This window comes from Balaenoptera borealis, assembly GCF_965194805.1.
Source record: "Balaenoptera borealis genome assembly, chromosome: 8".
In the NCBI taxonomy this organism is placed as follows: Eukaryota; Metazoa; Chordata; class Mammalia; order Artiodactyla; family Balaenopteridae; genus Balaenoptera; species Balaenoptera borealis.
The window spans coordinates 53,839,457-53,856,001 of record NC_138865.1 but is presented as its reverse complement, the minus strand read 5'-3'; the positions used below and the strand labels follow the sequence as shown (position 1 = coordinate 53,856,001).

The 16,545-nt window shown below is 41.5% G+C and overlaps 1 protein-coding gene across 4 annotated transcripts in view; it reads right to left on the bottom strand.

The window, feature by feature from the left end:
• The window catches only part of SLC24A2 (solute carrier family 24 member 2), a 244,445-nt gene extending 236,916 nt beyond the window's left edge, over nt 1–7,529 (bottom strand). For 3 of the 4 annotated variants that reach the window (XM_082401002.1, XM_082401001.1, XM_082401003.1), the window contains exon 1: nt 4,421–7,026. In XM_082401002.1, coding sequence (XP_082257128.1) covers nt 4,421–5,353 — 933 coding nt within the window. In that variant the 5' untranslated portion in view covers nt 5,354–7,026. Of the gene's footprint in view, nt 1–4,420; nt 7,027–7,376 lie in introns of those variants that run through there. The other variant, XM_082401000.1, reaches the window with a different exon arrangement.
• Nucleotides 7,530–16,545: the final 9,016 nt, after the last annotated feature.

Below are 16,545 nucleotides of genomic sequence, written 5' to 3'. Positions count from 1 at the left end.
CTTAACTTGTGGAAAACTGATGTTCTTTCTGGGTGGACAGTGTCAGAATTGAGTTAAATTCTTCGACACCCTGCTGGTGTCCGAAAATTTCTTGGTGTTTTGAGGAAAGCACCCCCTACCCGACCCCTACACGTTTGAATTGGGGCCAGGAACTCAAAAGAATGCTACAATCACAGGCATCTAGTCAGTTAAGAATTTTAGTGCCTATATTTTCTTTCTTTTGAGGACAGAGAGTTTCCAAGTCTATTAAGTAATACTTACTCACTATAAGGACGATCTCACCTTAACTTCCTTGAAATCTGTACATTAATTTTACTAATTTACGTACTAGTATGGAGGGGAAACAAAGGTTGAATTTATAACATATTCTTTGCCTTAAGAAGGCTTGGGACTATACATTTGTATTTATATAATTATTTATGGTTTAGCATCTTACCAGAAATACTTCACTTTATGAAGAATATTTATAATATTGTTTCAATTTTGATTTTCCCATGATCATTAATAACAATTTGCATTGCAAACACTCTGTTGGCAAGCAACTTTTCAGGAACACACAAAATGAATAAAGCAAGGCACACCTAAATTACTAAGTAGCCTGCCTTCAACTATCAAGCTTTAAGCATCTTTATTTAGACCATTCCCTTCATTTGAACTAGGCTGACTTGCTGTCAGATTATAGTGCCAAGTCTAAGAAGAGGTTAAATACCATGGACAGCTGCTTTCTAGGCCAATGACAGCCTAGCACCATAGCAGATCAGGGGACCTCAGCAGGCAGGCCAGGCACACAGCAAAACATGCCAGATGCCCTGAAACTCCACTGCTTCACATCCTGCAGGATTCAAATTAATTCCTAACCAGCTGTGGAGAGGTTTTTGGAAGATAGTCCCAATCATTTATAAATAAAAATACCCTTAAAACAAAAATCTCTGCTTAGCATAGATATTTCTAAACCACAGTCTACAAAATAAACTTTCAGGACAACAAAGGCATTTGAAGGTTTCCTTGGAGTTTATAATAATATTTCCCTGCATATGTTCACTGTATATGAAATTAGGCTTATAAATATTATAATATGACAAATATCACATGCCCCTAAGGGAGACAACAGCCTGCTTAACTCAGTGATTCACTGGCATGAACTACAATCTTCAAGGAATGTTTTGAAATTCTCAAATTTGAAATAATTTATCCCGATTAACTTTTCATTTAAGAACAAAAGATGAAAGGAAAGGAACTAACACTTACTGAACAACCCACATTTGCCAAGGACTATGTTAGCTGTTTAACATTCATTTCTTCATTTAATAATTTTCCCAACTTTATGAAGTAGGTATTATTATTTTCATTTTCCTAATTAGGAAAATGAGGCTCAGTGAGTTTCTGTGACTTCTCTGAGGTCACAAGTCTTATTATACACCTGGGCTAACACCTTTTTTCCCTGAATCAAAGCCCAGGATCTCCTTACCATGTCATGACACTACACGACATTTTTTTAAACGATAATATTATCACTAAAAGATGCAATAAAAATATCAAATTAAAAAACCAAACACCAGGTGGAACAGTTAAATAAAATGGGAAACTATTACTTTAAATATGAGAAAAATGTTTGTATTTTCTGTTTTTTCATGCTCCACAGTTGCCCCATCATCAATAATGAAACCAAATTAAGATTTTCAACTGGTCCATGAAGCAAGCAGTTTCAAAGATATTTCACTGTCTGCAGCCCAGCAGAATTGATGAGTTTTTAGTAAGAACCATTGATGACTTGTATAAAAATATCTAAAATATGTTTCCTCCACTTTCCCATACTCCCCTGTTCCATAATTGTGCAAGTAAGACAATGAGGTAGCTTTGCCTAAAAATATGCTTAGTATTTTGCTTCCTAAACTCTTGTACAGCACATTCCTCTCTATGAAGACTCCACTGAGGGTTGCCTTTGGCTTGGGGTCTTTTTCTGAGTGTTCTGATGACGTTAGAAGCACTGACTTAGGTAGGAAATGTGGAGTACACAGCCAGAAATCGACTTTGCAGATGAGAGAACAAGACAGCCAAGCTCAAAGACTCATCCCTCCTTGAGACACCTTATGTTCAGCGCTTAGAGAGCAAAATCTCCATAAGATTCTGAAGTCAGACATCTGATAAAGACCAACTGCTGAAAAAATTTTTTTCCAACAATTATTCAAAAGTGAAATTGGCAAGGTAAAATTTCCTAAAGGAAATCACACATCATCATGTACTGTTCCACCTAAAAATATCTGTGTTCCAGCATACCGAACAAGACTTAGCTATGTTAAAAAATTCTGGTCCCATGATAATTTATAGTTCAACCTAGTTACTGAATGACAAAATAAATAATAATGATTAAGTGGAATAAACTAAAGCTATTCGGTGCTCAAAGGAAAATAATACAATGAACATATTTTGGCAGTAAATCAGAAACAGGAGATATAGTCATGAATATAATTTGCTTTCTTTTTTAATTAGGTAAATCCAGAATTCCAAAATTTGAAAAATGCACAATATTAAGCATAGCAAAAATTATGGATATGAGTAACAACTTTAAGGAATGCCAGCCTAAGTTATTGACTTTTAAATTACCATTAAAATGACATGACAGTCACCTAATATAGTAGGTAAAAATCCTGCAAGAGCTGATTTAATGAGTGACTTATAATTTATTAAAAGCCATCTGTAAACCATATTTTAAAAGTTATTACTAAATGCACAAAACCAGCTTCTCCCTCCCTATTAGAAGACAAAATCCCCCTGCAATCTTCAATACACCACTGGACTGCTCTGCAAATTCCTTTTTCATACACGTTGCCAACATAACCTTTAGCCGAGTCTGTGCCTAAGTTAATGAAGTTCCACTGAGGCATAACAAAACGAAAAAGTACTGAGTTCTCAAAAAGACTTTTTATCTTTGATGGGCCCAGGATATTTATAAGACACCAAATCATTCCCTTGCCTCTAAAAAACAGGCCTTTCCCTTGGCAACTGTTCAGCCTTCTAATTGGAATACACACATAGATGACTAATGCAAACCACTCAAACTTGTAGTCAGTCTTGAGGAGATGGCTTGAGGGATCATCCTTTGGGCTACAAAATTAGATCAGGGACGGGGCTCCAGTGATGACCCTGTCTTATGCCCTCAAGGATACAGACTCAGTGTCACATCTGAATGCTTATTTGCCATGATTTTTTTTTTTTACTACAGTTTCTAACAAACAACCATACACTGAGTGATACGTTAGAAAAAACACAGTATAAAACATTTCTTTTTTGCATGGAATAAATAGAAATATTACTAGTGGTTTTTTTGTCTGTGCTTTGCTTCTGTGTCACGGCTGCTACAAAAATGATGGATGGTCATCAAACTTGAACATAAAGGAATTATGCTAAATTAATATTTTTTTCTTCATTCTGGACAAAACATCTCACCCTCCACTCAACATCTGTTTTTTGCATACATGAGAATTTCCCCAGATGCAAGTATGAAAAGTCTGCATATGTATTTTGTTTTACTGTTTAAAATCACATTCTGAGATGACATTCCAATGTTAGGATATAGATCAGACCTGCATTACTCTACTTAACAGAAAATTTTATTGATGTGGCCCATGGATTACTTTTAATAATTAATCTATATTTTTGCAGATCGATTTCTTCTAAACTCTTTACCAACTTGCTTGCTACCTAAGTGGTAGGATGGCCACTGAAATGTCATTAAAACTCCCTCAAATCCTACCATAAAAAATATTTTGGGTCATGTTTATCACGGCGTGCAAAATGGGCCCTCGAGCTACAGAGGCAGGCAGCATGGCTTGCCACTGACTCTTTCACAGATCCCGATCGGTGCCTGGTAGAGGGGTCTGAAGCACTATTGTGTGGGTCAAGAAGAATGGCCATGACCCATTCTAACGACCAGTCCTGCTAGGCCCTAGGCTGCTGACTTAAAGGTCCAGCTCTGCTGACACAAACAAACTTTCTTCGCTAAGCACTTTTAAAGAGATGGTTCTTGATAACTGTCACATGTTCATTTAAATAGAAAAAGTCCTACAACTTGCAAGGCACACACACACACTTTCCCATGAAAATTAAACGGCTCACAAAAATAAGAAAATAAGAGACAAATAACTGCTGAGTCTGCTCTGAGAAGCTTATGTAACCTATATTTACAAATGTTTTACTCTGAGGCAAGTAGCTTGAGAACTTAGTAGACATTCCCCAGAATACCCCCCAAATTATTTTTCCGACTGTCATGTTGGTCTGGCTGTCAAAGAAATGCATAAAGCACACTGCTATCCATTACAGCCCCAAACACCATCCCATTTAAAAAGTGGCAGATCTCAAAAACATAAGAGTTCAGAGCTATGGTCAAGAAAACATTAAATAAACAACCACTACCACCAACCTTTGCCTGGGCCTCTGGTGCTGTCACCTTGACGACTTTGTTGCGGTGTATCATTTGCTTCACCCATCTTTCTACTTGGACGTTGAATTTCATGAAAACCACATAGCCAAAGTAAGCTGTTAAGAGAAGCAAGCTTTCCCACCACATGATAAAGTTATCCAGGAAAAATATGATCAGCATGATCAAGTCAATGATGTAGAAGGACACATCCCGAAAGAGTGGCCACCATGTCAGGTTTAAGATTTCTCTGGAAAACAGAGCACACATGCCAATGACAAAGAGGATATTGAACACCGCTGAGCCCACGATTGTGCCAATGCCAACATTGCTGTGAGCAATAAATACCCCTATGAGAGACGTGAAAAGTTCTGGGGCTGAGCCCCCAGCAGCCATAAAGGTGGCTCCAGCCACATCATCAGAGATGCCCAGTTTTTCAGTGATGACAGTCAAAGAGGGAACAAAGAACTCATCGCAGACAATGGCTAAGGCTATGAACATGTAGATCATTCCAATGACATGGAGAATGATGGCACCTTTTCTTCGCTGCTTGAGGGAAAAGATGTCTCTTGGGTAGTCTCCTTGGGCATGATCTGTACTATTCTCAGATTTGCCTTCCTGAGAAACAGGTGGCTGTGGAGTATAATCTCGAATCTTGTCATTTAAATCTAAGAGAGTTCTTTGACGGTAATCGTGTGCTACCCTGGGGCCACTTGCACCACTGGCCTCCCCTGTGCTCTGTGTCTCTGTCTCAGAAAAGGCACTGATTGAAAACGGAACAGTGCTAATGGCTACCAGGCCCATGAAAAGGCCTAAGATTCGAATCAACTTCAGTTTTTTTCTGACATTATAATGTCTCCTGCAGCCAGACGGTGAGTTATCTGAACACCATTTCTCAAGGAAAGAGATGGTGGTGGTGCTTTGGTGCAGATCCATCCTGGGTCTTCTGGTGGATGTGGTGGTCTTCAAATTGTATACTCAGCCAGATGGTTCTTTCATACTTTTCCTCACTTTACAGTTAACAGTGCTTGTGGGTGCTTCCACAATCAGGGATTCTTAGGCTTCACACGAAATATTTTCAACATTTATGCTTAAATAAAAATAAAAACAAGGACATGTGAATCATAAAATCATGTCTTTTTTACAAAACAACTTGGCAGATATGAAAAAATCCTATCCAATAGCCATGTGACCTTGGGTTAAGTTCCTTAATTCTTCTGTGCCTCAGTTTCGCCATTTCAAAAATTAGGACAATTATAGCACCTACCACCAAGTGCTGCTTTGAGGATGAGTTAAAATACATGAAGCATTAACAGTGGGACGTGACACATATTAGGCACTTATGATAGTGTATGTACAAAGGCAAACATTTTGGTAAATCCAATGTTAGACGTAGACTATGTATTTGTGTCTGTTAAATACAAAAATTTATAGATGTAGATGAAAATCTATGTTTATCCCACCTTAACTCATGTAACAAATAACCTCCCAGGGCTAAAAAAGGTATCACTTCCTTTAGAATTATCTACGTATTTGACAACCAAAACCACTGTCTTTTCTTTTGGTCCAATTACATAATTCCAGTTGCAGGCACACTTTTCTGATTAATCTATCACTTGGAAAGGGCTGAGTGTTGGAGGAGACAGCACTCTTTTCCTGCACACATAAAGATCTCAGGATCCTATTTTTCATGGAAAGCCCCTCCTATAGCAAATGCAGAAAAGTAGCCCTTTAAAAATTTAAGTTTACAAAAGAATGTTCTGATGACATGAACAAACTGTCTTCCCTAAATATCTAGATATTGTATTCAGCTAAAGCTTATTTTAAAAAACAACCTTTAGTCGTATTTAAAATAGACAACTTAGTAAACCAAACAACTTCTATCAAGTAGGCTATTTCAAGACATCAAATGTGTATTTCATAAACAATATGCAAGTTGCAGTGATACCTCTGTCCACAAAATCTGCCAAAAATAGCCCTGACACTGACTCTCTAGTAGGTTAAGATACCCAAGCAGTTTTCATTCTCTGTCTCCACAGAGAAGGGTAAAATATCCACACATGACAGCGGATATTCTGAAGGTTCCCCTTTTTAATTTTCTTTAAAAACAGTTTTGTTTTGGGGTTTTGGTTTTTTCTTGTATCAACGATTTCATTTTAGAGGCATTCGCTGAGATCATCTCAGGTGTAAAATAAGCTAATTAAACACATGCCAGTGACACACTGAGATTAGCTGGAACTCAGGTTTGCAGAGGGAGCCCAAGTCAAACCAGGCTGAGATGTTGTTACTCCTGAGATAAACCTAACCCAGCACAGAGATTCCCGGCTGGCCTGGCAGATGTCTATGCCTAGCGTGAACGATTAAGCGACTCACTGAGCTCAGGGGATTGTCACAATGCTGGGCCGGGGCAAACGGCAGGGACGGACTCAACTCCCAGGGTGCGCTATCGGCTCCAGCCTGAGCCGGGCTCGACCTGCAAAACCCACCGCTCCGCCGGCGAAGTGCACCCCCAGCCGCGCCCCAACTTTGCCGTGTGTGGTCCCAAACTTTCCCTGGTGGGCTCATAGGAAAATAAAACTGAAGGACAGACGCCCCACTAGCGAGCCAGAGGCTGGGATGCAGTTTGAGGAGGGGCTTGGCCGGCATCTTCCCGAATCGTTGGTGAGTAGGTGGGGAAGGGGAGCGACCCTCTTTGCGCCTTCCCCGACTGCAGGCCCTGCCCCGCGCCCCCTACCCCGAGCCGGAAGCAGGGGCGGTTGGGGTGGGAGAAGTCGGGGCTCGGAAACCCCGCCCGGGAGCGGAGAGAGTTGGCTAACTCCTTTCGGGGCCTGGGGCACCACGTCCACCGCGGAGCTACCTGTGAGCCTGCAGCGGGATGCGCGCAACCGGGATCCGGAGACAACGACCACTGCGGCCACCAAGCCTGGCGGCTGGCCGGGGCTCGACCGCCCGCACTTACCGGGATCCGCCAGGAGGACGCGCACACGGCGGGGGCCCGAGCGCGGCCCGCCGCTCCGGTCCTCCGCTTTCTCCGGCCCTCCGCCTCCTCGCTCCGAGGCCCGGGCTGCGGCTCGCACTCGCCGCCGCTCTCGCCGTCCGGGGCTGGGCTGGGGAGGAGACTGAGCCGCCGCGAGCCCCGCGCGCCGCCTCTGGTGCTGCCGGGCCCCCTCCGGCCCCTCCCTCTCGCCTCCGCGCGGGGAGCGTGGCCGCAGGGCGCTCTGCTCCCGCGCTCTCTGCTCCACGCCTCCTGGGCGCAGAAGCGACGCCGGCAGCCGTCCATTCGCAGATTTCTCTGCAGTGGGGACGGGGGTCAGGATTTGCAGGCGAGCAAGGACGGAGAGGAGAAATCGTACAGGTCGGTGACGCGCCTGATTACCAAAGCCTGAAAGTGTTGCCAACTTTAGGGTCATCTCTGCTGGGCCCCTCCTCTCCAATTATCTGCAAAAAGTGACAGCAGTCACACATTTAGGAGGCCATGTAATGTGTAATGGCAGCAAAGACTATCAGTGAAAAGGCAAGAAGGCCTGCAGGGTTGTATGTTCAGGCCCAGGGTTTCTGAGGTCTCTGGTTTGGCTGGCTGAGACAATGAAGGACCTTTAGTCTTGCAGTCGGACCTTTAATTTCGTGGGTGATGAAACTGAGACCCAAGACAGTGTCATTTTGAGTCATAGACAGCGTTCACATGCTGGCCTCTGGACTCCAAGCCCAGTGCTTTTTCCTGCCCTGTCAGGAAAGCAAGATCCCCCCACCACAAGAAGTTGAGCCAGGCTTGTTGGGGACTGGAGGCAAGAATCTGGGCCAAAGAGTGGGCGAAGGTAAGGCAGACGGGTTACTGGGGGAAGCTACTTTTACCCGGCCCTGCGATCACCACCAAAACTGCCAAGAGGTACCCACCAGGAGAAACCTTTCATCAAACGTTTTCCACTCTCTTTACCCTCCACTCTCCTCGTTTTCCACTTAGAGAGGGTTTCTTCATGCTTTCCTGGATCTAGGAGGAATGTTGATCATATCTGGAAAACTCACTACCTTTGACTTTGGGTAAAACTCTATACTCAGACCTCTACACTTCCTCTTGATAAGTCAAGAGCAGCCTGGAGAAATTAGAAATCTCTTTTACTCCCACCAAAGCCAGGCACTTAAGACTATTGTCTTGCTAAGGATTTAAGGTCCTATTCTGGAAGTCATAGTGTGAACTTTTAAAATATTTTTTATTTTGGAAGATTCCAGACATTTATAAATATAATAGTATAATAAACCTCCAATGGGGCCATCACCCAGCTTGAACAACTATCATGAACAGCTTGAACTCACGGTCAATCATATTTCATCCAAATCCCCTTTCCCGTGCCATCATTTTAAAGCAAATCCCAGACATTGTATCATTTTATTTATAAGTATTTACAGAAATCAAGGAAGCTATCAACCACTTCTTGTGTCAGGAAGACTAAGGAATCAATTCAAGTAGGCTCCCACTAGACAAGGATGGACCAATCTGAGCACCAAAAATTGATAACAATTGCAATTGTTTCAAACGTATCAAATATGATTATATCTATAAGTTCATAATGATTCTAAAGTAACTTGATTGGTCGCTGTTGATGGGTAAGAAGGAATGAACTCATTATTTTGAGATTGTTTTAGAAAAAAGAAAACAATCATGCATTTAATCTGCCTTTTCCATACAAACTGGACTTCAGGGTAACCAATTAGCCTTTACTTCTCCCCTGCCCTTGTCTTTGCTTTCCTAGTCTAACAATCCTAATCTTCCCTGATACAGTGATGCATCTGGCTAAGAAGATCTTGTATACAAAGTTCTGCTTAAAAGAAAACAATTATGTATATTTTTAAAAATCACACCCTTCCCACTAGGATCTTTATAAATGTTATCCAGCTGACTCCCCCCAGAGCCCACAGATGACCCTGAATCTCCACTTGGTGGGAAGGGGAATGAGGCCCAGATGCAGGTTGTATTGGCTGGGGTTTGTACTTGGCTGCATATAACAGAAACTCATCCTTAGTGATTTAACCAAATAAGAGTTTATTTTTTGCATGTAAAAAGAAGTCTGATTTAAATCTTGATTTCTAATATACCGTCAAAAAACATTTTAATGTAAGTAATCAAATTAGTATTTTTCCGTGGCTCTTCAATAATGAACTAATTCAACTTTATTGTTGGGATTACATCATCGCTTAGGCAATGATTATCAGGATTTTAAAACTTAATGATTTGTTATTCTAAGTTTGCTGTTTCAAACTTTTGTCAAGCACATTTCAAAATAAAGAAAAAAAGCTGTAAAGAAATAAATAAGTAAATAAAAATAAAAAGAAGTCTGAAAGCAGACTGTCCAGGGTTTGCAGAGGAGCTCCACAATGCCATCAAGGAACCCAGATCTTTTACCTATCTTCCTTAATGTATGACTTTTATCCTCATAGCCACAAAATGCTTACCTCTTTCAGACATCACATCTGTGCTCCAGGCAGGAAGAAGGGAAAAAATGAAGAGTGAAAGACAGAAGGCCTCCTTGCTAGGCTTTGCCTTTTTATTTAGGAAAGGACACACTGTCAAAACTTCTCTTACATTTCATTGGTCACAACCTGGTCACATGGAGCTGTCTAGCTGCAAAGGAGTTAGACTAATAACTGGGCTATTAGTCAGCATTTAGAAAATCAGGGATCTCCTAGTAATACAGAAGGGGGAAACAAATGTTGGGTGTGCGACTAGCAGTATTTGACACACAGTTCTATAGTAGCTCAATGAGATCCACATTGGACTGAAGATTTAGCAGCTGAACTTGGCAGTCAACTGCCATGACAGCTGAGAAGGCTAAAACTGCTGTCATTGTAGTAATGGAGAAAAGCTGGCCTATCGTTTGTCTAGGTCACATGATATGAAAGCAGTAAAACTGAACAACACCTGTAGGTCTCCCAGGTCCACACACCTTACTGCCTGGTCATGAAGAAAAAGGGAGCCTCATGAGAAAATTTACTATCACCACATGATGAGTTATTACAGAGTAGCCTTGATCAAGCTCTTTGCTAAGAGATTTAAGTAGAGTAATCAATGGGTATGAATTATTATTAAAGAGCCAACTCTTTATTTTTAGATATCTGCATAAGTATACACATTAGTTGGCATCATATTTATCCTTCTATTAACTGTATGATTTATTTGAACATAGAATTTATGGAGGTCATTGGTAATTACCAGTTAAGAATGATGGGATGGGCTCCTGTTGTAATTCTGGAGAGGAGCCTTTCAAAATTCAGTAATGACTGTTTAAAGGTATGGGGTCAGACTTAAGCTAATAAGGACTTTTTAATATAAAACTGCCAAAGGTTCTGGTTCAAGATGGTGACATAAGAAGATCCTGCACTCACCTCCTCCGACGAACACTCCAAGTCTACACACAGAACAATGTCCTCTGAAAAAACAAACAGCAACAACAAAAACTGGCTGAGTGACTCTTACCCAATGGGTAGGAAAGGCTGGGACACAATTTTACTGTAAGCCCCACCCTCAGTGTGGTGACCCAGAGTCAGGAGGGAACTCAATGCAGAGTTGAGAGAGGCCTATTTTCTTGTCTTGGAGTGTTGGCCTGAGAGACAGACATCTGATTTGACACACATTTGGGGGCCTGCTGGGATGCTCTCTGGGGACAGAGACTGATGGGAACCATTTTTTCTGCTCTCCCTCTGCCTTGGGGGCACCATCTTTTTCTTTTTTTAAAACTCTAGGCTTTCTTCCTCCCACTTGCTTGCTTGCTTGCTTGCTTTTTCTTTCCTCTCTTTCTTCCTTCCTTCCTTTCTTTCTTTCCTCTCTTTTCTCTCTCTTTCTCTCTTTCTCTCTTTCTTTCCCAATGGGCACCATCTCTGTGCTCTCCCTCTGCCTCGCTCCAGAGCACCAGTATCTCTTGGAAGGGATCTTTTACACATGTCTGGTGTCCCGGTTTTTACTTCTGGTGCCCAGTCTGTCACCCAGGGGATAACCCTGGATCACCTGGCTCTGGTAGCCAAGAGGGCTTACACTTGTTGTCCCATAGGACTGTATATATTCGTATACTTTAAAAGCTGCTACTTGAGCATTTGGCTTCAATCAGCCTAAATCTAAGTGCTGACTGAGATTCCCCACTTTGGGACACTGACAGATCTTGGCACACCCTCAACTACTGAGAGCCACTAAAAGTAAAATAAGCTGCTTGGATGGACAATCACAAAACTTTGACAGGCAACCAAGAGCTAGGGTAGGGTTGAATGATGAGGTTCATCTTCTACATGGGGCCACTCCAAGACTGGGAGAGGTGGCTGTTTTATCTAATGCATAGAAACCACACAGAGAGTCAAGCAAAATGAAGAAACAGAGGAATATTTTCCAAGTGAATGAACAAGGTAGGGGATTCCCTGGCGGTCCAATGGTTAGGACTCCACGCTCTCACTGCTGAGGGCCCAGGTTCAATCCCTGGTCGGGGAACTAAGATCCCACAAGCCGTGTGGCATGGCCAAAAAAAACCAAAAAAAAACTAAAAAAAAAAAAAAAACCCAAAACAAACAAACAAACAAAAACCTTAATGAAAACTGCTAAAGGGATACTAGTAAAACTTACTAAGCACCCATATCATTTTCAATAGAAACACAGGATGGTGTGATTTAAGGTAGGGTTGGGAAGGTTCCCTTTCCCCCATCCAAAATGATATCCTCAGTGGGCACTGTGCCTACAATTCCACCATTAGAAATGTGTTATTTTGGCTTTTTATTTTACATCTTTGGGATTTTTTTACAAAAGTAAGTGGCTCTAGAGTTATTGTGATAATAAACAACTTTACATTGCTTTTGACTTGACATTTAGTCTAAAGGAAAACAAAATTCTAGCAACTTTTCATAAGAGGAAAGCAGAAGAAAGAAAGCTGAGTGAGCCAGGAAGTTGTGGGCAACAAAGGTAAAGATGACGTATTTAGGTTTTACTTTGTCAGTTTAACCACTTTTTTCAATCTCTTCTGATGTGCTTTTTTTTCTCCTTTCTAGTATAATCTCTAGCTTCTCTGTTATCAACATCTGCAGGCAATCAGAATATATGTGAAAGATTCAATGTGCACAAAAGCAGTAGTTCCCAACCTTGACTCTTGTTAAACATTAGAATCAATGGGGGATAGTTTTAAAAGACTCTCAAAATGACCTTCTTCTTTCCCTCTTATTATGAGCTCCTTGAGAACAAGAATCAGTATCATGTATTTTCCAGCATCAGGCACATGGCTTGACATCTATTCAGCACACGGCTGTGGAGTGAACTGAGTTGTGGCAAATGCAGTTCATTAAAGGAGAGTGGGTCAGTCAGGAGGGTGCAGGTTATGCTGCAGTAACAAAGAGCTCAGAAAATCACAGTGACATAAAACAACAAAGGTTTCTGTTTCTCACTCACATTACCTGTCCTCTGTGAATTTTGCTGTGTCATCCTCACTCCTGTCTCCAAGTTGGTCACTATCTAGAACATTGCCAGTTGCTGTCATAAAGAAAAGACACATGGCAAATCTTGTACTTGCTTCAGCTTGGGAGTGATACATTTACGGCTAGTCACATTTCACTGGCTAAAGCAAAAAGCATGGCCATATCTATCTTCAAAGGAGCAAGAAAGTGCAGTTGTGCTACGTGATTGGGAGAAGAATGGAAAGATTTGGTGACCAGCACTAATGCCTATCATGATGGACAATAGGAGCAAAAAAATGGAACTAACATATATTATGTACTTACCATGAACTAGAAGTTTTTACCTATCTCTTTTCAATCTCATGAGTTTTAGCACTATTACTATTCCCATTTTACAGATGAATTAACTGAGGCTCAGTGAGGCTAAGTAGCTTGCCCAGTACTAAGCAGCTCTCATTTGTACCCAATATTGGCTCCAAAGCCCATTCTTTCTGCTAATCCTCACTGTATATGACTGAGGTTTTTGGTCCCTGCCTAAGTAAGAGTAAGTTGTATTTTTCCTGATGGGATTACATCCTTAGGTGATTCCGGTGGATTTTTTCTACCACCAGCTGGTCTACAATCTAGCATAACTATCTACTTCCTAAGAGGATCCGTTTTGCTTATTTAAAAATCACAGGTGTAAATATCAAAATAGAATCCCAGTGTGCTCTAAAAAATGTTCTCCTCAGGTTCCCAACCCTGAGCTGACTTTGTTTTCCTTTGCATTTGGCTCATTTTTTGGCCAGTGGCTCTCGCCTTCCAGGTCAATGAGAACCATAAAAGCAGAAACAAATATCTGTGGGGTTAAGGAACGCAGTACAGGCTTCTTTGCTTTTGACAGTGGTTTCTGCAATGGCACTTAAAGCAACACACCCAAATCATTGCTCTTTCTTTTTCTTTTTCTTTTTTTTTTTTAATCTATTTAGGAGATGAGAAATGATGAATGCCTGTTATTTTTACATTAGAGACAGGAATTTTTTACTCGGCTTAATCAGGAAGCACAAAAACTGAGTTTCTCTTTGCGGCACCAGCTCAGCTCCGGGCTCCTGGGCACCGAGGCAGGTGCAGTGCTGAGGCAGGGTTCAGAGGAGTGCAGGAGCACAGGCCATCGATTTCATCAAGAAACCTGCCTTTAGAACTCTGGCTAGAGTCTGTCTAGAACTCTGGCTAGAGTCAGTCTAGAACTCTGGCTGTCTTCCTGATTCCAGCAGAGACATCCCAAGTGACCTCCAGGGTGTCCCTCAGTCTCTCAGAGCCATGTCAGCAAGGAAATAAGGATTAAATAATACTGGTAAAAAGGAGATACGCTGGGGAAGAGGCAATTCCTGAAGAGGAATTCAGGACAGCCCATTCAGAGGGCAAGCAAGGAGCACTTCTTTCTAAAAGCTCAAAACACTGTGCTCCTGCTGCTTTCCTCCTTAAACTACATTCTCTCTTTACCTATCTCCGATTCAGAATTTCAATATAAAGTTAAAATATTGGGATAGAAGAGAGGTGTGCCTTGAGCCGGTAAGAATATGCTACTGTATCCTTGGTTTTGAATACTGAAATAAAATACTTGTTTTATTCACTTCATACAAGTAAAATGAATGAGTCACTAGTCATTTTCCCAGCTCAGGGGTCTCACACTATTCCGCTCAGCAACACCTGACCCCCCCCCCAAAAATGTATGCACGTGTTGCGGGGGGAGGGGCCCCCGGGAGGGGCCCCCCCCCCGGCCCAACACCGGGATTCAGTCAGTAAGCCTGCTTGATGCTCACGCCCCCCATCTCCCCAGATCGGCCGCTATTGGTGATAATAGTGATCATTCCTCTTCCACCTACCGCTCCTTTTGGCTTATTTCTCAATTTGTTCAAAATCAAGATGGAAGACGGGTGATATATAATGAGCACCTCAAATACTCCAGATATTTCTACAAGGCTTATAAGTCCTGCTTCCTGGTCCGTGGAAATAACCATTTTCAAACGTTTCAGGTGTCTTATATCTTTTCCCCTGGTGCTTATCACAATTTTGCGGAGTAGTGGGCTCGTTTTACTATCTCTTGATTTTTCTGATTTGAATGTTAGCTGTTAAATTCCTATTAGGGAAGAAAAAGAGTTCTTCCTCCTACAATATTCGCCAACCACCCCCCCCCCCGACTCCCTGAAGCCCTCATCTCCACATAACCCTCTCCCCAACCTTTCAATAAGGTTGTGTTGCCATTTTGAATAAATGAATATTCACATCCTTTAATGAACACATCTTGAAATTATGCAAACATAATCATCAGTTAGTTGAGCTGCAGAGTATACTAGTTCACCTCAAACTCTGTTAGAACTGTACATTTTCCCTTCAGAATTTTCAGATGGAGGGAATATCAGCTGATCTACCAGTTTCATGTTTTCCCCCTCAGGGAACGTCAGTCCTGGAGCCCCGTGCCCTCCTGCTGCCACGTGGACCAACAGCTGTCAGGGCCTGCTGCATGGCTGGCATCCTGGGAATTCTCTTTGTTTGTGCTGAGAGCCCTGTTTCCTAAATCCTCTTTTCTTGTTTACTTTCCTGCTTACTGGAGCACAACCTCCAGTATCTTCCTCAGAAGGGGACATGGGAGAAATTTTGAATGCTTGTGTGTCTGTAATGCCTTTATCCTCCTCCCATACTCTGTTCAAAGTCTGGCTTTGTGTAAATTCTTAGGTTAGAAATGATCGTCCCTTGGAATTTTTAAGCATTGATTTCCTTCCTGTCTTTGATGTTTCATTGTTGCTGTAGAAAAGCCTGATGCCATTTAGATTCCCAGTCCTTTCTGATGGGATCTAGTTTTTCTTTTGAGAAGATTTTAGAACCATCCCTTAGTTTTCATTAAAACTTCACGATAATGTTCCCTGAAGTGGATCTTTTCTCATTCATTTTTTTTCTGCTCTAGAAACTCATATACATCTGAGAAAATTACTTTTGTATATATTTAAAAAATAATTTTCTTCTCTCCATTATCTCTACCTTTTTAGGTATCTCTGTTACTTTGATTTTGAACTTCCTTACCTGATCCTCTAATTAAGATATTTTTTCCTCCATTTTCCATCTCTTGAGAGATTCTCAACGTTATCATTTAACCCTTCTAGTGTTAAAAAATTTCAGCTTATTTTATTTTTTAAAATATTTATTTATTTATTTAGGCTGCTCCGGGTCTTAGTTGCAGCATGTGGGATATTTAGTTGTGGCATGCGGACTTTTAGTTGCGGCATGCATGGGGGATCTAGTTCCCTGACCAGGGATCGAACCCGGGCCCCCTGCCTTGGGAGCATGGAGTCTTATCCACTGGACAACCAGGGAAGTCCCCCAGCTTATTCTATTTTTAATTTTTAAAAGCTCTATCTTGTTCTTTGCACATTTCTTTTATGTATTGTTTCCTGTTTTTATTTCTTAGGTCTGTTAGCATCTCTTCTCTCTGAGACACTGTTAGCTTCATGAAGCCATGGGCTTTTTCTGCTTTGTTCACTACTTTATGGTTCAACTCCTAGAAGAAATGAGTGCCCAGTATAATAAGCATTTGATAAATATCTCTGAATGAATGAGAATATTTATTATGCTTATTGCAAATTTCCTTCTTCTCCCTGAAGTTTCATTTTCCTGCAAGTTCCTTTTTTGCTGTTTGTTCTGGCTTAGTTATCATGTCACAGGCCTTTCTAAAA